Consider the following 23,730-nt stretch of genomic DNA (forward strand, 5'->3'; position numbering starts at 1 on the left):
TGAACTTGGGAAGTTGTAGTTACGTGCTGATCCATCTTTTAGACTGGCAGGCCCACTGTGACACTTCACAGGATTATGCTTTTTATTTGTAGTAAAGAGCCAGACAAAATACAGGTGGATGGACTGTTTGTATCCAAAAAAAACACAAAACAAGAACAAAATGAATAATTAAGATATCGGTCATAGCTCTGTTGCTGTAAATATTTAGAGGAAATTGGTTTCAAGGAATGATGTATCAGACAAATATAGTGTAGTAAAAAAATATATAAAATGGACTCTTGGCCACTGTGCCTGCATGCACAATACATACTCACTCTCCTTTTGCAGAAAATGGAGGCTTGTTTTTAAGGGTAAGTCGCCAGGTTATGCAAAACAGCAGTGTAAAAACAATATGTGACAGCTGTCTCAGATCATGTGATCGAGGGCAGATGTTGAAATGTTACTTCCTCATAGTTTGGCTGACGTTTCGAGGATCATTTTAATTTAAACATACAAGATTTCAGTTTGAATCTAGACGATAAAGCTGACTTCAGTTTGCTCATGATTACACTATTACAGATGGTTATGAAATGCATGCATGTTAATATTATTCAGTAACTAATTACAGGCACTACATTACAGTTAAGATGGCCGACAAGCTCACAGCCAAGAGAGGAACTTGTTGCCTCTTTTCTATTTCTGGAAGAGCAGACAGCCTAACGGAGTTCTTCTGAGGACATTTGAGACCCTCGTAACAGTTATTCAGGACGACTGAGGCAAAGGGCAAAAGATAAAACACTGTGCTGCTAAACTCGCACATCTGTTTCGCTGCTTCTCACTCCTCCACCTCTCCCATTGGTTTGACTTCCATCCATCCATGCTGCAACACTACTGTAGGTAACATAAACACACCGAGTCTCTGTTCAGACCACCGTAGCGGGAGCAGCAATGAATAAGTGTGTGTGTGTGTGTGTGTGTGTGTGTGTGTGTGTGTGTGTGTGTGTAATACTACTGGGACACTCTTTGGAGGCACAGAACAAAGTGTGTATTGAGAGCACTTTTTTTTTTTTTTTTTTTTTTTAAACTGTGGGCCATTTTGCTCCTTCGATCAAAAATGACATTTAGTCACCATTCAAATGAAAAATGTCAGAGGCAGATTGAACCACGCTGAACATGAACGAGACCTTTTATTTTAGCCAAAGGACAGACGGAGCTGGTCTGAGTGCCACAGACCGTAAAAGTACCAAGTGGTTCGACAACGACAGGATGACTTGCTCCTAAATGTCTCACAATATTTATGCTACTTCACAAATGCTTCTTTTTCTTTGTGGCTGAAAGTTACTGCATTTTATGAAGGCCCCTTTCTGCTGCTTTAATGGCCCCTAAAATCAGTTTTTGTTTTTTTGTATCGGCTTCTTATGATGGTGGAAGAAGTATTCAAATATTTTACTCAAGCACAAGAAGTAATACCACACTACAGAAATGCTCAATTACAAGTAAAAAGGTATTATCAGCAAAAAGGTGACATTTCCACACACAGAGCTGTCGAGCAGTTGATCTCTTAATAAATACTGTCCCACAATGTTTTTCAGACTTGGGCTTTGATTGTTGCATATTTACTCATGAATATTTGATGTTGTAGAAAAACATTTTCACGCGCTTTAAAGAAAATCCAAAACCATGTCTTGTTAATTTACGTCTCTGTAACTGCATTATTATTATTAACATTATAAAGTGTTCTCTTCTTCACGATGAGGACAGACCTTCTCATAAACTGTTGTATGCCACATCATAATTAATCAAGACTTTGTGGTTCCTCTGGTATTTGCAATAAGACCAAGAAGATCCGACAGGGCGCAATTCAAAATATATACTGAAATGTGCACTGTGACCAACTTCTAGACATTTAATGATTGTTATTTTTTTTAACTGCAGTGGTTTTATTGGAGGTCCTTGCCGCCACATGTAGCCTTATATAAACACTGTTTTAGCGACATTTCCGCCACACAAGCTAATGTAACTGAGTTAAAAACATGCACAAATCTAAATTTAAGTTTCAGCTAAAGTTTCGTCGAATTACATTTCAAACGGGACCTAACGTGTGATGCAGACTGGTTTGAGTACAGATGTGCTGCAGCTGCTGAGACCCAGATGAACAGGGCTGAGAAGCTAATGGTGTATGGTTGTGATTGTTTTAGTTTGGTTTGACATTCTACTTTGGGCTTCCAACTAAAGGTTAATGTCATTATTGATTATTCTGCTAATTATTTTCATTGTCCATCAGAACATCCTGATCCCCAGGGTGACCGCTTGTTTTGTCTGAGGTCTATTCCAAAAGATACAAACAAAGGGAAGGAGGAAGGGAGAAGTAAAGGAAAGAAGCATTGAGGGAAGGAAGGAAGACAGGAAGGAAAGAAAAAATAAGAGGAGATGAAACTGATACTCTTCCATCCTTTTCGGTTGTCTCTAGCTTTGGTAGCCTGGTTGAGGACCAGAGAAGGCAAAGGAAAGGAGGGAACACGGGGACAAAGGAAGGATAGAACAGAGGAAGGATGGAATGAAGGAAGAAACAAAGGGATGAAGGAAAGGTAGAACAGAGGAAGAAAGGTACAAAGTGTGAAAAGAAAGAAGGGAGGAGGAGACAAAAGAAAGAAGGAAAGAAGGAAGGAGGGAACTAGGGTAGGAAGGAAGGATAGAACAGAGGCAGGAAGGAAGGAAGGGATGAAGTAAAGGACCAGGACAGAACCAGTGAAGATTTAAAAAGAAGATCAAATATTTTGCTTTTTCTTACTTAACTCGGGTTAAAGTGTCTCTGGCGCCCCTAGCGTCTCCTCTGAGCACGTGCATCTCCACACCAGACAGTGACACTGTAATGATGATCACAGATCTCTCTCTCTATCTGTCTCTCTCTCTGTGTCTCTCTGCCTCTCTCTCTCCCTCTTTCTACTCCCACAGTCACATAACTGAGGTTTTACAACAATCACTTCCTACAAGGTCTGTCCCCTCCCACCCCCTCCGCTCGGCTTTAGCACGGAACCGCACGGCACGGCTCGCCTCGCTGTCAGCCCCGGCCCTCCTCCAGGGCTTCCTGAGCCGGCGTGTGATTGGATTAGACTCGGATAGCCTTTGCCCTCTCACCCCGCTGGTGTTGGCTGGGTGCTTCCTGCTCCCTCCGCTCCCCCCGACCGACTGACAAAGCTTGCCGAAGCCGCACGGCGAAGCGCCCTGCACGGACACAGCCGACCGGGACGAGCCGCTCCAGCCCGACAAGAGTACGAGCCACGAAACACACGGGCAGGCGGACGGGGAAAGAAAAACCGAGGCAGCCATGCGGAGGAAATCGAGGATATTGTTATGCTTTGCGGTGCTGTGGGTGCTGGGGATAGCCTACTACTTCTACTCGGGGACAGCGTTGAGCCGAAAGGTAGGATTTACGTTCCTCGATCGCTGTTTTTCTCTCTCTCTCCGGGCTGCACGGTCCGTCTCGGCGTCCGTGTGGATCCTTTTTTCTCCCCGGACAAAGCGAAGATGGAGCGGTTGTGCTTCGGCGGTGCTGTTGTGTCTCTCTTTTTTTCGGGGTGCTCTGTTTCTGCAGCTGCACCGATGCTGTGAGGAATGTGATAAAGGGCCTGCTAGTATCAGTGGGCAGGCATTGATTTGGTGGAGATGAGTGTAGACAAGGGCAGCAGGGTAGCGGGGCTGGCCGGGTCGGCGTGCACGGACCTCCCGCTGTGCCGGTGATTGCCTGCCCGTGGAAAAGTGGGAGAGGAGCACGTCCACGCCGGGGGCAGCCTGTCAGCCGCTTTAACGTGGCGGCGCCGGTTGATGTGACAGCGGAATAAAGGTGAAAGTATGCATAGTGATTGTTATTAATACGAGGCTGCTGGCCTGGCTCACAGGGCCGGGGGCGGGAGGGGTTAGCCTGTAGAGCACGTCAGCACAAACTGTGCTGCTCCCAGAAATGAGCAGAGATCAGGAAGTGTGCAGATTAAAGCAGAGTTAAATCACTGATATGCAAAAAAAGATATATATATATATATATATATATATATATATATATATATATATATATATAAAAAGGCTTTAAGTCTGTGCGAAGAACCGAGATTCAGTTTAACCATGTCCAGATTGTCCAGTTTGCTGATGGCCTCGGCTGTGTGATAGAAGTTTTATTTCACATACACTCAAATGTCAGATTTGTTGCTACACACAGTTTAAGTTAATGCAGTCTTTATTGTTTTTATGATGTGTTTTTGAGATACAGCATTAAGTTTCTAATATTTTGTCTACCCCGTTTATATAAGTGTTGACTAAACATTATAGCTGGAACAATTGATTAGTTGATTGACAGAAAATGTGCTGATCATTTTAAGTCATTTCTCAAGCAAAAGATAGCAAACAGTCCAACTTTTCAGAATTTGCTTCTTTTCCTTTTCTTGAATTATATCAAACTGAATATCTTTTGGCGTTGGACTGTTTTCTGACGTTAGAGCAAACGATCAATCAAGAAATGACCTGCTGACAGAGTAATCATGATGCAAGTACTTGTTAGTGGCAGCTTTAATAGTAACAATTATAACTCAGTTCAACAGCATCACCACCAACTACATCCTCCAAAATGACCATGAAGTTGAATCAACATCTCTCTAAAACAGAAATTGAACACTATAACCTTCATGAAGGTGCAGGACTGTTGTATTAGATTGCATTAGTTTTAGGGAGGTGTAGTTTATAAACTAGTCATAGCTTTATGCTGAAACACAACATTTATCCGTTTACTCTTTCATATGTGGCTACTTATGTTTCCTGTGTGCTTCATGTAGTTGGTTTACAACAACTTCTTACATTAGTAGGCCTTTATGGTAATGCAGCATTCTTTAAACTGCAGCAGTAGAAGGTAAGATGGACTTTGTGCATGTAAAGGCATGGATTCCATTCATGAAACACCAGGCCTGTACATGCAGTAGTATGTTATGTGTGAAATGTAAGACATGTTCCCATTGTACATACATTTACTGTGTGTGTGTGTGTGTGTGTGTGTGTCTGCCTTTGCTAATGTAGGCCAGTGTCTCCTGCTGCTTGTGTGTGTGTGTGTATGAAGTGCTCTGCGTGGGTGGTTGTGTGCCCAGTACACTCCCTCTATTACCGCTCTAGATTCGGTTGGTTGTGTGTGTGTGTGTGTGTGTGTGTGTGAACGCCCTGTGTGTGTAGTCCACCTGTCTCCTGTCTTGTCCTATCTGTCTCTCTGTGTTTGCTTTGCTCCAGTCAACCAGAGCAGCCCTTTTACTCTTCCATTAGGCTGATAGCTGTGCGTATCTGTGTGTGAGCATGCGTGAATGTTTGTGGTTGTTCAGGGGGTCAAAGGGACACTCCACGAGAAGCAACTTTCACTGGAGTTGGATAGCATTAACATGGTGTCGTTACACAAAGAGAGGTTTAAAACAAAGGAGCTGCACAGGTCAAGTGCTGTGTTCCATCACATCTTCATCTCCTTTTGAGCGAGTAGAGGCATTTAATCATTTCTCACTGCTGTCATCAAACAAACGTTGTAGCTGTAGGTTAGTGCATTTTTCAAAAGCACTCAAGATCCCCACAAAGACAGACAGATGGATTAAATCTACTGAACCGAGGACCTATGAATGTATAAGAAAATAAAAACTTTGAATTTGTAGTTAGTTGCTTCGCAGCCCTTTAAGAGCCACATCTAACGATTATTTAGATTATCAATGAATCCGCAGATAATTTCTTTCTATTACTTGTTTAGTCTAAATGACAAAATATGTGTCTGAATGACTGTCCAAAGCCCAAAGATATTCACAAAATTTCATGAAACAGAGAAAAACAGCAAATCTACATATTTGAGAAGCAGAAACTGAAGTGTTTCTTAATAATTAACTTAGTTGACGAGTACTGATCATCATAGTGCTCTTGTCATCAACCCATTATAATGACATAAAGAGTTCCTTCATGGTTCTCTTCAGTGCCTTTTCATCTTTTTCCTTCTCTTTGTAACAGAGAGGTGAAGGTTGCAAAATATGGCTACTTCGTGTAGAGTTGCGGTAAAAGTGTGATTCATAAACGTGTACGTTCAGTCCTCAGTCAGACATTAGATAATGGCGACTCGCTGATGTCTGCAGACTGTTTAGCAGTGCAGAGAAGCATAAACGACAAGAAGCATGTCTGCGAGCAAAACCTGGATTTTTCCAACTTAAACATTTCCATGCAACCCATGCGTCTAACTTTACACCTCACAAAGCTGCATGTTTTAGTCATCGCTGCTTCCAACCGCTGTGGTGAATCCAGCAGCCGCGTGCCTGCCAGCCTGAGCAGGACTCACACTGTCATGGCAGCTGATTCAAATGCTCTGCTGGAAGAATTAGTTCAACCAGTTCCTTCAGCTCGGTCATACACACCCGTGATAATGTGGCGCTTCAGATCAAAGCGCCCACCAAACCGCATTTCTACTATTATCAGTTCAAAAGTATTCTTTTTTGGAAGAATGTCCCTCTGGTTAGAGTCTGTGCCAATTTAAAGACGCTGCTTGAACACAGTTTCAGTGCCTGTGAGCTATCACAGCGTCCTGTGCAAAATTTAACGTTGCCATTTCTGACAAATTCCTTACAAGTTTCTTTTTTTTTTTTTTTTTTTTGAAGGTTTGGCAATTTAACTCTCCAGAGGTCTTGGGCAAACCTTTTGCACACAATGTTCCTCATATCTTTGATTATGAATTTAGACCTGCGTCACTGGGGAAGTTAGTCTTTCTTCTGTTGGTGTACACAGCGGTACAGAGTGTTCATGAGCGTTTCTTAGGTTTACTGGGCTGACTCACAGTGTAAACTGAGAGGATAGGAGTGGAGACTTGAGCTGACCTTTATTTCAGGTTTACCCACCCATCAACAACATGCAACTGAGGCACATTGGTCACAATTCACATTCGTATCTTGAAAAAGATAGAAATATATGGAAAATGTAAACATGTTTCTTTGCAGCAAAGGTCAATTTTTTTCTTATAAAACCTGCCCTTTGCCATCTTTTTACAGTCATATCTAGTACACAGTACGGATTCCTGCACTGTGTACTTTATGGATTCAAAGTTCTCCCCTTTCTTCCTCCTTCCACACACAATAAACAGTATGCAGAATGACAGGAAATGTTGGGAGGCACCCAGCAGCCAGACTCGGTACAAACATGTGCCAGTGTCTGTATTGTTGTACACAGGAGGACAATGTTGCAATCATGAGCCTGCTGGCTCACCAGGATGCCCCATTAAAGTCTTCCTAGTTGGACAGACCTCAGAGGGCTTTTCCTGCCAGCTCTTGAGAGACCACCGTCCCACTGTTGAGTCCACTTTCCTGCTAATCAGCGAGCGTGAGAGGGAAGCTAAATGGCAGTTAGTGAAGGGTGGCACCGAGCCAAGGGAAAAACCAACAGACTTAGTAAGAAAGTTATCAGCTGTTTGATTAAATCTGCCTACAAACGGTAATTAGATTTATCAAAGTACTAAACAGGGTTTTTTTTTTTCCTAAGAAGAGTTGTGTGGCATGTATAACATCCGGTTCAACCTTTATCGCATGTCTCATAGGAATGTATCGGCATTATCTCATAATATTCTTTCATACAATATAAACTGTATTCGCTTTGACAAAGAATAGGAGGAGCAGGGAAGAATGACTCTGCAAGAACAAACCACATACACATGTGGTGAACACAGTCATGCACACACTGCCCACTGGTGATATGGAGCCCAGAGTATTTCTCAGAGTGTTGTGATCGGCCAGAGGTTTGGATTAGTTTCTGGTTGGTGGCAGACGACTCAGAAGGGAGTTCGGTGCAGCAAACCTGCGGAGAGGCACACGCATAAATCAGCTCAACGGGGATCCGGAGAGCTTTTAAAACGCCGGCTGGTCCAGAGCCTGTGGGTGAAAGTTGCAGCCTTTTGTTATCTGCAGCTGTGCATGCGTGTCTCAATGAGCGGCTTTATCAATCTGTCTCTCTTTGCCGGCCGTGTGGCTGCACCGAATGTGAGCGTTTTGCTGTTTTTACAGCAGGAAGTATTGGAAAAATGCATCAGTCGCACCTCGCACTCTCTGTCGGGGTGAAGGTAATGATGGTGCATTATTAGTGTGTTTATTTAGTGGGTAGCATTATATGGAGCGAGATGGATGCTGGCCCCTCAACACAGGAGCCCGCTCTGTCTGCTGGAGGAAGACGCGACATCATCGTCGGCTCTCTCACAGACGCAGCAGTGCATCTGTAATCGTTACAGTCGATCCTTTTATTGTTTACGCACACTAATGTGCACGCACACTGCTTTTTGCATAACACTGATTACATGTGTTAGAGTTCCTGCTGTTGTGTAACTGCAGTACAATCATCGAGCTGAACGAGCTGTGGCTTTAAAGCCACTCGAGACTTCAACAGTTCAATATGTTTATAATGCCAGAATACAGTGTAATTTCAGCCAGCCGATCCATTATTATAAACTAACTAAATGCAGTTCTATAGAGCCAACACTAAATCGATAAAAGGCTGGAATTAAACTGTGGATCCCTGGGTACTGAATCCTTCATACACGTTTTTTATTTGAAATATTGACTCTGTGTGTGTGTGTGTGTGTCTGTGTTTTTATTATAAGTAATGATCACCTCTGACAGATGCTCAACAGATTCAGACTGTAAATAGAGAAACCAAAGAAGAGGATGTGTCACCGTCGTTTATTAAGGATTTATTCTCTGAGCGTATCGTCAAACAAACGCTCGTTGTCAACTCAACAAACTGCATCACAGTCTCATTGGAGTTACACACCGTTATAGCCGGGAGTCCCGGGGGAGAGACGGTGTTGTTCTGTTGGAACGGCTCCACCTGTGTGGAGGGGTAGTGCCTTGCTCAAGGAACAGATGACACTGCACGAGGGAGGATAGAAGCACCCTCCAGATTTTCCGAGTTGATTTGGGGAAGTACCGGTAACAGTTGGCTAAACCCCTCCCCTGAAGAAAGATTATTTGGCCTAGCAAATGCAACTACAGTCCTGTCAAGCTTTGGAGAATTAAATAACAGTCAGATACATTTTCCTTATCATACTTATAAAATCAGGGCTAAATGGCTCTAAGCTGCAGTACAAGAGCCTCTCCTTTATTTCCATACCTTCTATGTGGATCATCAGCTGGTGAGAACTCAAGAAGCTTTGGCTTCAGTCTTCACGTAGCCACCAAGTGCATATTTAAGAGCCTTTTACAGGGTTCTTGTTAAATACAGGTCAGCTGGAAACACTAAAAAGTCTTTTATTTTCCACCAGCTAGAAGGAGTTAGTCCAAATCCATCAGCCCTGAAACCCAGAGGCTGACTGCCGTGAACAGACGGACAGATATCAGGAGATATAGATTGAGACGTCCCCACGAAAGAAGACGAATAGTTTAGTTAATGGCACCATAAAGGTAGGCGTTTAAAAGAGCAGTTGATATCAAACTGTCAGCTTCACTACATCCTGATCTGTGGCATGAGAACTCTTTATCTACTTCATTTCTTCTGGATGTCTTTCTTCTGTATCCACCCGTCTCTGTCTTGGGTAGTTTCCTTGTGGTTAAACAGAACAGCATGTTGCATCCGTGAGTGCGCTCTAGACTGGATTATTTTCTTCTTACGATGATTTTCTTCCCTGGCAGACGACGAGCATTCACGGAAAAGTTGAAAGGGATGAGGAATATTCATTGTTCATGGGACCAGCGCCGAGGCTTTTTCAAAGATCTGTTTTTTATTCAGGCATCAAGAGAAAACAGAGCTGCCTTCTTCTATTCAATTTGTCACCGAGAGGCAAACTGTTGCCTCTGCCTCGCTGTATTGACGTCTTCAGAAATTCACAGTGAAGCAAGCGGTCAGGCCAGCAGTAATCTGTGTTCCCGTTATCAAGCTCAACTATTCAAATGGGCCCGATGGGGAGCGCATGTGGTCATGACGTTTCGCCCTCTTTGTGGCAAGGACATTCAAATCACTAAGTGCAGCCGCCACCCAGACAGTTATTTAATTCAGTTTCAGTTCCTGCTACTGGACTGTGTGCCGCTTTAATGGAAATGCTGCTCTCTGCTCTTTGTGTGACTGGAATAATGAAAAGGATGTGCGTGATATTTGAGAATAAATGATCAGAAGAATGTATCACTTCAAATGCAAACTTGTTGCTATTTCTCTTCTAATGTAGCTGCACTTAACCGACTGAACCTGACTTCATCAGGATTCACAATTTTAACATTATTTTTGATATTCAACCAGCTGAGGAACAAAGCTCCGCACTTACATTATGTCAGAAGACTAAGAAGTTGTGCAGCCTATGGTAGTTGTGTGTTTTATGACCTGAAGTCGTATCAAAAGACAAACCATCTGTATATCGGCATATGTGTTGATTCTTTTAGAGAATATTTTAGTTCAACGGGTTTTTTTGAAGGATACAAAAACTGAATGTCCCATCATGCCCCGCTCTCAGCTGTTTGTTGCTGCCGACTTACAAAACAAATATAACGCAGAGCGGATTGAGGTGCGTGCAAACAGGCCTCCTGGCCGCCCACTTCATCCCGAAACGCTCGCAGTAGACGTGTGCGGATCTGTCACATTTGGGTCACAGAATCCTGAGGCTGACAATGTGCATCGGCCTCAACCTCGAACGAGCTGCAGATCTTTGTTTACCGCTTGTTGTACAGATTGTTTTGGCATTTTTTTTGGCAGTATCATATCCATCTCTAATAAATTATACTCTAGTATGTAATGGCACCGCTTACATAGAAAATGATGTAGAATTGTAAACATAATATGCTCTACTTTATTTTAAATGCTTTGAGGGCGATTTCATGACATCATTGAGGAGACAATACTGAAATATTGATCATTGTCAATCAATGAATCAATCGGTAAGCATTTTAGAGAGTATTGATGGTCCTTTAGAAGTGTTGTGTGTATCATCAGCAGCACAGCAAAGGCCCTTCTGTGTTGAAACTCAGCAGCCTCAAGTCACTGATTTTTTTTTAATAGAAAAACTGTCCAAATAATGTTTGGCCATCTGCCAAAGTGGTGGGTTGGTAGTTTTTTTTTTTTTTTTTTTTTAACACTGGTCTGGTGGGAGGTGTTAATTTCTCCCCCTGCATCACATCATGGCCATTCAATAACATTTATTTTCAGCTTAACTAAAAAATAATTCACCAAAACCCGTCATAGTACTGTTAGAACAGCTATTAATGAAGTACTTTGTCTTTAAGGTGTTTCTTCAATAGATTCCTCTGCTTTAAATAGTCTCGTATAATAATAATGCTTTTATTGTCTTATTACTTTTTAATTTTGGTTTGGCAATGCGCAGCACTCACTGCACTCTGACTGTTCATTGATATCTGGATTAAGAGCTACACAGACTTCACCATCAGAATCTCAGACATGCTCTCTGGAGGTTGCCCAAAGGAACTCTGGGAAATGTAGGAAGGAAAGTAATTGCAGGAAATGGGTGCAACAAAAAGGTAAAATACAACAGTTAATATTTTTAAAGATAATTCCTCTAATATGTAGAATAAAGGTTGACAAAGATTGTACTGGTTAGACTGACTACAGCTGCAGCTCACGACCTCTCCAGCCTCGTTAGCACACTATCCGGCACGCCGCTGCTCACAAACACCCATAAAAATGGTCGAGGTCCAAATTCTACAGTCAAGTTTGTGATTGTTCAATTCTAGTAAAGAAACAGCTTGTAAAATGTATTTTTTACAGTATGGTGAAACGGGTTTCAGGAAGCAGAGGTGCTGACTCGGCTCTAACGGCTTCTTTCAGTTAAAATGAGGAAGAATAGGAACTGACGAAGTAGTCTAAAACTAAAGTGACCAATTTATGCCCGAGCTCCTGTATTTACAGCCTGTGAGAGCCTCGTGTGCTAGTGTATGAAGAGTCATGGCACAATGATGGAAGTGGGTGAAATGAATAATTAGAAAGCCTTGGTGTGTGTGTGTGTGTGTGTGTGTGTGTGTGTGTGTGTGTGTGTGTGTGTGTGTGTGTGTGTGTGTGTGTGTGTGTGTGTGTGTGTGTGTGTGTGTGTGTGTGTGTGTGTGTGTGTGTGTGTGTGTGTGTGTGTGTGTGTGTGTGTGTGTGAGAGACACACACACACACCACGTGTTCTCCCAATTCTGCTGGCTTTTCCTGTGGGCTCTCCTCTCAGGGATACGTCAGCAGATTCAGTGCTTTTGTGTTTGTGTCTCAGACTGTCCCGTGTTTATTTGCCAACTCATTCCACAATTTGGTCAAACAGAAATAGATTTTTTTTTTCCACTCATCCCTTCAAGTCAAGTTTCTGTGTCGGACCTGGACGTCTCAAAAGAAGCAGTAAAAAGGCAGCATGAACAGAAGTCATCTGTCCAAGTGGTTGAAGTACTGAAGGAAAAAGCCTGAAAATCACATCATTTCAAATAAAAACAGACTTCTACTGTATGGCATATTCCTCTGGTGACACAAACCTTAGATGGCGGTTCTGTAAAAATAGACTCATGCATTCCTACGTTTTAACATAAACCCTCTATTTGAACATAAACTCAGTCTGCGTTTCCTATCAGCAGAGGTTTTCGTGTAACGCCAGACTAGTTCTGCTGCCTCAGGACTTTACAGTCTGTGCCGGCTGTAATTGTATGAGTTCACTTACAATGATTTATGGTCGGAAATTCTTTGTTACTCCAAATAAGCTTCCGTACCAGTCAGGAATACCAGCGCTGCCAGCAAACAGTTTGTAGCCGAGTGGCAAATATTGAAACAGATTGTAGGCTCGCTCCCTGTAAATAATAGATATATGAGCTGCTGACCGTTGGCTAAACCAAAGCAAACAAGATCAATGCTGTGTCTTTATTTCCAGGTCTTCTACATGGATCTTTACCTGGTGGTTGTACTGACTTGTTTTTTGCCTTAGTCCTTCAGCACAACGACTCGGGACATATTTCCGTGTGCTATGATGTTAAACTCTTCACTTTCTGTCCCATCCGTCATATGGTAATCCGCTCGCCTCCCTCCTTCTCTTTTACTTCTTCATTTCCCTTCTCTCCTGGTTCTGGTTCTGGTTCCCCTGGTCCTGGTTCTGGTTATTTGCTTCTTTCTGTTTCTGTCTTGCATAAATATGCTTTTCTCTGTTCTCGTGCATGCTCGCTTTTTCATACCGTTTATTTTACTTAGTTTGTTTGTTCTCTTTAAGTAGGCCAGAAATTCAGTTGGTCACCCTGGGAGCCAATTATAAAAAAACAAAATTGCTGTCATGTACAGACCCGCGAGAAGCAGGCCTGTGAGTGTGACCCACTTTGGGCCCAAACCCACGGCTTTAGAAACCACCTGCATGAAGGAAGTAACAGGATATCCGGAGCTGTCGGGCCAGCGGGCCTCATGCCCTTTTCTGTGCGCGTTTGTGCGTTAAAAGGTGGGTTTGATTTATCTGTGCTTTCAGCTCGGTGGGGGTGGAGCAGATGTGATTGTGTCAGGCTCCATCAAGACGGGCTCAGAATAGCTGAAACCATCGAACACCTCAGCTTAGATTGGTTTGAAAGTGGTGGTTTCACGCCCTCTCTGCTGCATGTTATCACACTGTGGTGTTGGAGCGGAGGCCAGATCTTCTGCTAACACACAGTCTACAGAGGCAGGTATACGGCTAGCTGAGGCCGAGGAGTCGGAGCACTCCGCTTGTGTTCGACTTTTAGACTCTGTATTTGTATTACCCTCTCCGTTTGTGAATACTCTGCTGCCGTCCATTAACAACATGGCAGCCGCAGAGCATGTGATGCACTCACAGGTCAGAGTTCACCATCCCACCCTGCCTGACAATGATTGACCCAACGGTGTGTAGCTACAACAGAACAAGGACCTGCAGCCATAAACGGCAAGCAGAGGTGTGTGTGTGTGTGTGTGTGTGTGTGTGTGTGTGTGTGTGTGTGTGTGTGTGTGTGTGTGTGTGTGTGTGTGTGTGTGTGTGTGTGTGTGTGTGTGTGTGTGTGTGTGTGTGTGTGTGTGTGTGTGTGTGTGTGTGGCTCCTGTCAGCTGACTCATTAAAATGTATGAACACAGCTAAATGAAATAACACTGTCAAAACTGCAATGGCAGGGTTGAGATAGATTGTGGTAGCAGAGTATTTGTATTCCGGCCGGACTGCTGCGTCTGCCGTTTCTGTTGTTGGCCGATTACTGAGCTCTCTCTCTCTATTACTCACTGTTCACACCGTTTCTATAAACGGCAGCACACTAGAAATCAAATCATACTTAGTTATTGCTCTGCAGTAGGAAAATTGTGCTGAAAGTAAATGTCTGGTCACTGCAACATGATCTGTTTACTGAATACCTCAATTTGTGGCTGAACTTCAAGACGGGAGCTGATTTCTTTTTTCCTCCTGTGTGGTCACAGCACCGTATCCTCTCACAGCTCCAGTCGGTCTCGATCGATTCATCTTTCAAAATGAGCAAATGTCCGCGGGGGGGAATAAACCACAAACATTTGGCCCAAAGGACATTGAAAAATATTTATGTGACCAGTTGCAGGCGATGCTGTATTTGTGGCGGAGAGCAGAGATTTATGTTTATGTATTATGTTTTTCAGATATTGTATTGATTCCCAAAACCAGTGTGTCGGTTTTGAATGAATAGTTTACATGCAAAGATTCGTGGTAGACAGTGACTCAGATTTGCACAAAAAGTAGTACCATGATGTTGGATGTGTTGGGGACTAAATATGATGAATGCAAACGCAGATTTACTCTTATGATTGCATAAAAAACTTATTTTCAGTCAGATTTTATGAACATTTTGGTGTGTTCTTTATACTATGACAGCTTTTCTATAATTAGATGTATCACAATGTATTGCCTTGTATACAGTAATGCAATATATATGAATATATTGAATTGTAGCTCCTGTATCATAACGCTAGATTCTTTCCCATACACAGCCCTCTCATAAAGTAGCTGGTCAGCCTATGAGAACATCTGTAATACATTGTGGCATGAGTTACTTCAGATGTATTGTTGGACAGTTTTCAGCTCAAATTTCTCAATAATATGATCAAGAGAATATGTCACAAGATGTGAAGAGAAAAAAAGAAAAATACAGTTTGTACAAACACTGCTGGACTGACCTATGTAGATAAGTCCAGTAAAAACAACATGAAGAATTTCTTTTTACATGCATCACTGCTGACTAAACACGCAGCTTTAAACACGCAGCTTGTAACAATTGTCACTAACAGCATATTAAGGTTGGGTCTAAATGATACTTTATTCATTGCAAGAAGTACATTTCGTCATTTGTCAAACATGTTGGGCTGAATGCAAACCCTGGCGGACATCGTGGCCCTTTACTGGCACAGAAGCTTTTACATGACATCATCAGATTGAGTTTTACTCTGTGATAACTTGACGGATGAACAGGAGATGCAGATTTATACTTTTGGGTGTCATTGGACCGACTTTTCTCAGCAGAGTTGTCATGCCCTTCAGTGTGCTGCAATGTTCACACCTCTGGATGTGACGCAGCATCAGCAGCTGCTTCAATTCAGTTTGACTTAATGTTTGCATGTCACAGATGTGATGAAATGATCAGGACGCTTCCAGCAGCTTTTTGAAATGGACAATGGCCAGATGTTTGAGTAACTGAAACCAACTGTGACCAACACACCCTAAAACAGCACATGCCTCTAAACTGTCAGAGCGGCTCATAAAAATGGCTTGATTAAGGTCTGTAGTGTGTCACTGTCTGGTTACTGAAACTATGGTCGTAACTCAAAATGAGACGACTTCTTTCCCCGGGGAGAGCTGCATGATGAGAGTAGCAATTTGTTTCAAAGGGCCTGTATCCCATTACAGGAAAATTCTCCCCTTTGTGTGCCGTTACAGAACAAGAGTCGGAGTGTGTGATTATCCTTGTAGAAAATGTAGCTCCCCTTTGTGTAACGTTAGCCTGATTAACATGTTGGTGAATTTGAAAGGTATTCAAGCTGAGATGGTGTCGTGATCCTGTGTGGGAAGAGAAAATGTTATAGTTGTTACTATTTTTAAAAAAACAAACAAAAAAAACCTGTTTCTTGTTTCAGTCTGTCTTTCAAACTCTCAAACCAGACTTGATGATTGTTGGAGCCCTTAATGTGCGTCACATGGCATCGTGCCGGAACAATACGTCAGAGTATCTCTGACTCTGCTGCTTTGATGGGACCACCGCCTCTGGTCAGTCCAGCCAAATTTGTCAAAGTGCAATACTAAATCCCCGGACTTCCCCTTTAATGAGTGAGTGACTGTGATTTAGCTCAGAGAGGGATTTAAAAAAAACAAAGGGACTTTGGTTGAATATGCTTTCATTTCAATCTTGATCTCCTCAGGACTTCATACAGCAGGTTGATGTTTACATCATGTCGCTGTACATTAATGTTGGATTTGATCTGATTTGACCTGCTGAGGTCATCCGGCGCTCTGCGTTGTGTAATAGCTGTGTAATAGCTGTGTAATGACAGAAAGGCTGCTTTGGTACTGTGAGAGGATGTTATTGTTGCCGGGCCAAAGACAGGCCGATTCTGGTTAATGTCCAAACAGGAGTGTGTGTCGACATGCATTAATACACAACAGTAGTGTGAATCAAGCGGCGTGCGTGTACAGAGTCTTAAAAAAGATATAGAGCAAAGGTGATATGTGTATGTCTTTACGTCGAATATACACAACGATTTATGCAGCACACGCACAACAACACACTGTAGACATCTTGGCTTTGGTTCAACCTAAACACACACAGAGCGACACACACTCATTACCCACCTCTATACTGCTCACATACATATGTGATACCCATTCACGAAAACACACACCTTCTTCTGACTTACAGAAAACTTTCCTGCTTGTATGGGAAAGAAAATATTTATAGACCTAAAGCGCCTTCCTGTTCTGACACATACATACACACACACACACTCCTATGGTTTGAGGTAACATGTGCTGTGTTGCGATTTCAGTGGCTATCAGGACTGCAACAATAATGACCTCAGCATCGTTTGTGGTGGTCTTACTGTAAATTCATCCACTTCTTACTAAAATAATTTTCCTTTTTTAGAGCAAAAATTCACAAGCTGCAATTTTCACAAGTCACAATCATTTCCGTGTAGCAATCCACGACATGCAGGTCGTCTAACAGGGAGAAGGAGCATTCTTGGTGGTAGTAATCACAGACCGCCGCTGTGGCCGAGGAGGGGACAGTCATTTACTGTTAGCGGTGAGGAGGGGGAGGGGCATCAAACGAAGCAGGGATGAAGAGGGGGTGTAGGGAAAGAAAAGGGAGGAAGCAAGTGGTTGATGAAAGAGTTTATACAACTGAATTGGGGATTTTAACATCCCCACCCTCTGCACCCCTCCACCCTGGCCTACATTTCCTCTCTGCTGACACACACACACACACACACACACACACGCATGATTCAGCACTTCACGCCATCGTCCCTCCCAGCTTCATCTCTCACCATCGCCGTCTTTCTCTCCGTCTCCCTCTTGCCTTCCCTCTTTCGGTGTCTCCAACAGCGCCTTCCCCTCTCCTCTGAAAATGATATCTGAACTTTCCCATTATCCCGAGTCATTTGTTCAAATGAATTCTCTAACTCCCGCTGACTAGCAGTGGGGAATAGGCAAGCTTTCACGATGCTGAATATAATCATCACCGCCTAGTGAAAATCTGACATTTTGAAAAGATTGTTTTTCGACAGATGATGTCAGTTTTTGACTGTATCGCGTGTTGCGACTCCCTTGAGTTCTGCTAAGTCAGCACATAAAGGGTCATCTTTAAATCCACGCAGAGGAATGAAGACCACATAGTTTTACATGATAACAGACGACTTGTTGAGTCTAGTGGCGTGTCCCATCGCCCTGCCTTACTTGTTCATCCGCCCTCTTGTTTCTCACAGATCTCTTCACTGCTCCTGTCATCAACTGTGAATCAAGTGTACTCTCCAGCTTTCTTTTCTGCACTTTTTATCGCCCGCTTTTGATGCTCTTTCATGTCCTACTGCAGTCCAGAAACACAGAAGATCCAGTCTCTGACCCTTCTCTCTCATCATGAAAAGACTTGTGTGTGTCCTCGAAGGCACTACTACTGTGCTACAGCAAAAGATGTAACGTACACCGTGACACCGTGAACCTGAGCTCAGTTTATAGCGTCTGTTGGACAGGCACTGACAGGCAGACACAGTTGAACGGATGGTTGGTAGTTCTGGCAACAGGCCGACTTTAAATGAATACAACAAACAAGTGTTTGGTATCTGGCCTCTTTGCTCATTTTTCTTTTACCGGTTAATTGCTGTTATTAACAGATAAAAGAAATATCATGAATATCAATGGGCCGTCCGGTGGTTAGTAAGGTGTCTCATGACTGTACAGTAGAGGTGCATTGATCACAGTCAACCATCATCATTAAACACTGTATAGCTTTAAGCTATAGTGTCTTCTACTCACACTCTTGCTAAGCTTAAAGCATCTTAACTGATTCTCCCATTTGTTGCTTTTTTAATTTCTATAATTGTCAATTAAATATATTTTAGACAAAATCAATTTGAAGACTTCGCAAGACAATTAATTAATTAAAAACATAATTGCTTGGTGGATAATGAAAATCTGTAATTAATTTATACAATACAGCTGCATCAAACAATTGTTAAAAACAATTTTATAGTCACATTATTGTATTTATCCTCCAATCACGTTTGTCCACAATCTCCTTCTCAATAGTTCGTCCACATAAACATTTGTCGCCATTCAGCGCTACCTTCCTGCTACCTGCGTTCAGGAAGTAACTCCTCCTGTATTAGCATTCAGTCATATGTGAATTCTATTGTGATTGTTTCAATACTTTGATCTGTGTCTCAGATTATTTTCAGAGCGTCACTCGAGCAGAGCCACACCGCCCAAGTGTCTTTATTTTTCAGTCCTAAACCCCATAACATAAAATGTACTATCGCATAATAAGGCAATGAAAATCAGCAGATTCTTACAGGACGCTGCGATGATGAAGTGTTTGGCATATTTGCCTGAAAAATGACGTAAACAATTAATCAATTATCAAAATTGTTGCAACTAACCAACTAGAACTCCCCTGTGTGGAACCGTAACCAGTAGTCAACACACACACACACACACACACACACACACACACACACTGTCATTAAGCTGCAGCTGTGCAGAATCACTGCAGCAGACGGCTCAAATGCTTAAAACTTGACTTTCCTCCTGAGAAATGTGGACGTTACCTGGGCACCAACAGTGCACATGCATCTTGTCCACCTGTTGCTTAAACAGAATATTTTAATGTTTCCTGAATGTTGATGTTGTGGTTTAAGTTTTGCCCGTTCATCAGTTTGCTGCAGCTGAAGAGAAAGTCTCTTATTAGACATCTTCATTTGGGCTGATTCAGATGTCACCCACTTCACCCAGCAACTAAAGATAATTAGTTCGATTTTTGCTTTGTGTGTGTGTGTGTGTGTGTGGTCTGACTTTAGGTTGGAGTTTGTGTGTGTGGGGGAATGTGAGTGCGAATGTGTGTGTGTGTAGGATGCAGATGGGGTTTTGGGAAGGGGGCCAGCACACACAATTGCCTCATTGAGCCCACTCACATCCTCCAAGTCTCCCTCACTCTCTCTCTCTTACACACACACACACACACACACACACACACACACACACACACACACACACACACACACACACACACACACACACACACAGACACATACACACCCTGGTGAGACTTGTCACAGTTTGCTCAGTGCAGTCTGAGTGAAGTCGACGGGGCTTCGGGGTTGAAGTCTTGTGGATTGTACAAACAGCCCCTCCTCCTCTCTTCTTTTTGTTCTGTCCTCCCTCTCTCTCCCCTCTCTCTCTTTTGAAGAGGTTTCATTATTTTAAAGTAAGCCTAATGAGCTCCTCCTCGTGTTTGAAGCAGAGCAGGCATTTCCTACAGCCGTGTATACAGCGATGTGGGTGTGTGTGAGAGACACACACACTTCTGTGACGTTTTGATAACTTTGGTTCTCTTATTAAACGTCGTAGAGATAGGCAGTCGGAGAGCAACTCTGTTTTTATATTGTCACTGTACTTTATCCTGTCCTCGCTCTGTGTGTCCTCCTTCATACGGTTAGCATGAATTATTTATTTTTTTATGTTTTATAACAGTAGAAATGTCATTGTACTGACGTTTAGGCTGTTTGTAGAGTTACAACCATTGATTTGACGGCTTAATGCGGGATGATTGATGTCACTACCATGCACTGTTTTCCCTTTTAAATATACATAAATATGTGTGGAGACAAAGATTTATTTATTTTTCTATTTATATGCTCTGTGTGAATTATGAAATTGTAAGTAATCTCAGAAACCATTTACACCTCCTCTAAAGTAATGACGTCAGAGAAAACTGTATTCTAATAATCAACTTGTTTCCTCTGGAGGAATCAGTCGCAACGAACACCGAATATACGTCATTAAATGTCATTTCTTACAGCCTAGAATGACGGTAATGTCGTTTTAATATTGTTTGTTTTAAGGTCTTGACTCTATAACATGTTTATTGTTGTTTTTAATGTCAGGTGAAAGACCACGTGGTCTATAACGGATGGTCGATTGCATCCTTAAGCTCTGCTTCCTTATCTCTGTGGTCCTTTTCAAATGTCCTGTCTCTATCTCTCTTACTGTTGTACAAGGATGTTCCTGCATGTCTGCCAACCAGCTATGGTGAGAGTTTAATCAGCCAAAATGTCCCCAATAATATTTCCCTTCAGCAGTATTTAGTAAAAGCAGTTTGATAAACTCAAGCTGAGTCTCAGTTCCTGAAAAGCTGGCACGCGAAAAACGAGGTGTTTTCACTTTATTTAAAGGCTTTAACCTAAAGCATCATGGTCTCACTTGAAGTCCTTTGAGACATTGGACCATATGGTTAAATTAAGTTGTACATTTTTCATGAGCGAGGCCTCCAGCTCTTTGTGGGTGCCGTCGGTGGTGAATAGAGAGGAGCTCGGGTAATGCAGAACTGAGGAAAACGACACTGAAACTGACTGAAATTCAAAATGTTAAGTTTGTGACAGAGGGAGGAAGAGGAGAGTAAAAAGCGTGATATGAGATTCTGATCAGTGGGAGTTGTTGTCATGTGGAGGGGAGAAGCAGCGAGGGGGGAGAGTAGACAGGAGGAGATGCCGCCACATGACAAAGGAGGAGAGAAGAGATTAAAATGAAATGAAGTTAGGAGATGTTGGGAGGAGGGTGCTCGCAGGTGAAAAGTTCAGTCATATGTAATTTGACAGTTTTATTCCAGAGTTTGCTGCTGCAGAGGAACAAAAACAGGTTCAACTTCAACACCGCGTTGCTCAGAATCTCTGCTGGGAGGCAAAAGAAAGCGATCGCAAATGCCAAAAACCCTCCATCTGTGTCCTCCCTCCTCTTATAAACCTGGCTCTCCTCCTGCGAGGAAGGACATCCCAGTTTATGGTAGTTGTTTTTTTAAAGACTTGTTTTCAGCAACAAGCTTCTTTCAATCCTTTCATGTTGAACTACCGCCAGAAGACACTGTGTGTGTGTGTGTGTGTGTGTGTGTGTGTGTGTGTGTGTGTGTGTGTGTGTGTGTGTGTGTGTGTGTGTGTGTGTGTGTGTGTGTGTGTGTGTGTGTGTGTGTGTGTGTGTGTGTGTGTGTGTGTGGCCCGAAGACACAGTCTTTTGATTAAAGAGGAGAAAAGAAAAATGTGACTTCTAGATTCTTTCTTCTTCTGAATAAACAACTTGCCGTGCGAGCCGCAGAGGACAGCGTCACTACAGGGAGCCTGAATCGCGGGTATTAACACGGTTACAACGTAAAACCCTGCGCTCTAAATTAGTCTATTGCAGATGATGATTTCACATTTTTGTACAAAATACATACCACGTCCCCAACTTTGTTTCCCAGCTTATACATTGAGGGTTGGTGCGATTGTACCGGAGACCGAGCTGACGTGTTGAAATCTAATTTTGGTTTTCCAACTTGTTGGTTGTCTTCTAGCAAACACAGCGCTCTTTGTTTGTAGTGATTGGCCATGAGACGCTGACTCATTCACATCTACGCAGGCCTGCGTAAACTACAAGAAACTCAAAGTTCAGGAACTGCAAAAAATCCCTCGGGCAAGTTTTGCTTTTTTTATTGCTTTTCACTGTGAATATTAGGCAAATTAGGAGAAGCTGACTCCGAATGCACCTTGGTATACGGTACATATTCTTAAGTTTTAGCCATGCGGTCTCTACTTTGTGTTTAGTGCTCATTAGCACAATGCTAGCTGACACGCTAAACTAGGATGGTGAACATGGTACTGCCAAACTTTATGCTCAAATCTCTGCGATGCCTAAATAAAGTCTCACAGAGCTGCTAGCAAGACTGTGGACTTGGTCTGTGCAATAACACATCTAAATTCAGAGGTTTTGTATGATGGATTCCTGCTGCAGAGAAATATTTTTTATGTTACAAGAATGAAATGTGTCCACGTGACTTTATTGAGAAACAAATGATGCGTTTGTCTGTGTTCTCCCTCCTGTTATCTTCTTCTGGTTATTTGTTGGTTGACTTCACCTTTTGTTCTTGTCTTTGAAGTTCAACAACAGAACGAGTTCATTTCCAGGTCAAGTCTGAAGAGGTTTATAAGCAGCCTTCGGCTGATGATAAAATCTACTTTAAATTTACATTCGAGCATAGACTGTGGTTATTACTGGGTATAAATAAATTATTAATATGAATGAATATTTTATTCTCAGCCATAACTGCAGTTGAGTGATCTGATCTGGATTCAGTGTCTTGCTTAGGGACACTTCAGCAGGACAGATGCTGGCTGTCAGTAACAGCACTCGCTGCTGTAGGCCGCCATGTGGCTAAAAGCCTGCGAGTGGCAGATGTTAAACAGACTTAATTGAAAACCAGCAGCATCGCCTTCTGTGTTTTGGTGACATCAATGAGTGGGAGACACACAAGATATAACTTTACATTTCTGAAATGTGCACTAAAGTGAGAGGTGAAGAGCAAAATGTGTGGGTTAATTTCCTCAATGTGTTTATAGCAATGCTAGTAGCATCACTCTGATGTCGGTTGGTTCACCACTTTGGTCCAGACTGCGACATCTCAACAGCTATGAGATGTGTTGCTTTGGTATTTTGGAATATTAACAACTTTGGGGATCCCCTGACTTTTCCTCTAGCACCATCATGAGGCTGAGATTTTTGGTTTTAAGTGAAATGTCTCTCAACAAATATCGGATGGATTTTCATGAAACTTGATAGACCTTCATTCTTGACTTGTCATCGAGCAGCATCATCAGGTCAACAGGGGTATTTACTGACGTATCTTATATCGTAGAACAAAACGTTAGAATCTCTTCCGCTTGTGTGAACCACAGACCTCATTTCAGGCAGAAACCCGTAGACTTCCAGACGAGGGAACCTGCAGTGCTGAATGTTGACTTATTTCCAGGTTTTAGGACTCATTCCTGCAGCACTTAACCTGCAAAAGTGATCACATTCCCTTCAGCCTCAGCAGTGTTTAGTGATAATTATCATGCCCTAACGCTAAACTGAGATGGTGAACATAACCTAATATAGCTTAGCATCGACATAGCAATGTCACTGTGAGCATGTTAGCATGCTGACGTTAGCATTTAGCTAATACTACAGCCTCACAAACCGCTGGCATGGCTATAGACTCCTAATCTTCTTTAGTAATAAATTAGTTTAATTTACTAACT

The 23,730-nt window shown here is 42.5% G+C and overlaps 1 protein-coding gene across 2 annotated transcripts in view; it reads left to right on the plus strand.

Moving 5' to 3' along the window:
• The first annotated feature begins 3,021 nt into the window (after positions 1–3,021).
• The window catches only part of galnt2 (UDP-N-acetyl-alpha-D-galactosamine:polypeptide N-acetylgalactosaminyltransferase 2), a 47,922-nt gene continuing 27,213 nt past the window's right edge, over positions 3,022–23,730 (plus strand). For both annotated transcript variants that reach the window (XM_076110104.1, XM_076110105.1), the window contains exon 1: positions 3,022–3,403. In XM_076110104.1, the coding sequence (XP_075966219.1) occupies positions 3,308–3,403 (96 nt within the window). In that variant the 5' untranslated portion in view covers positions 3,022–3,307. The remainder of the gene's footprint in view (positions 3,404–23,730) is intronic.

The sequence above is a fragment of the Anarhichas minor genome, unplaced genomic scaffold (genome assembly GCF_050575085.1).
Source record: "Anarhichas minor isolate MPS153535 unplaced genomic scaffold, ASM5057508v1 ptg000042l, whole genome shotgun sequence".
Lineage (NCBI taxonomy): Eukaryota > Metazoa > Chordata > Actinopteri > Perciformes > Anarhichadidae > Anarhichas > Anarhichas minor.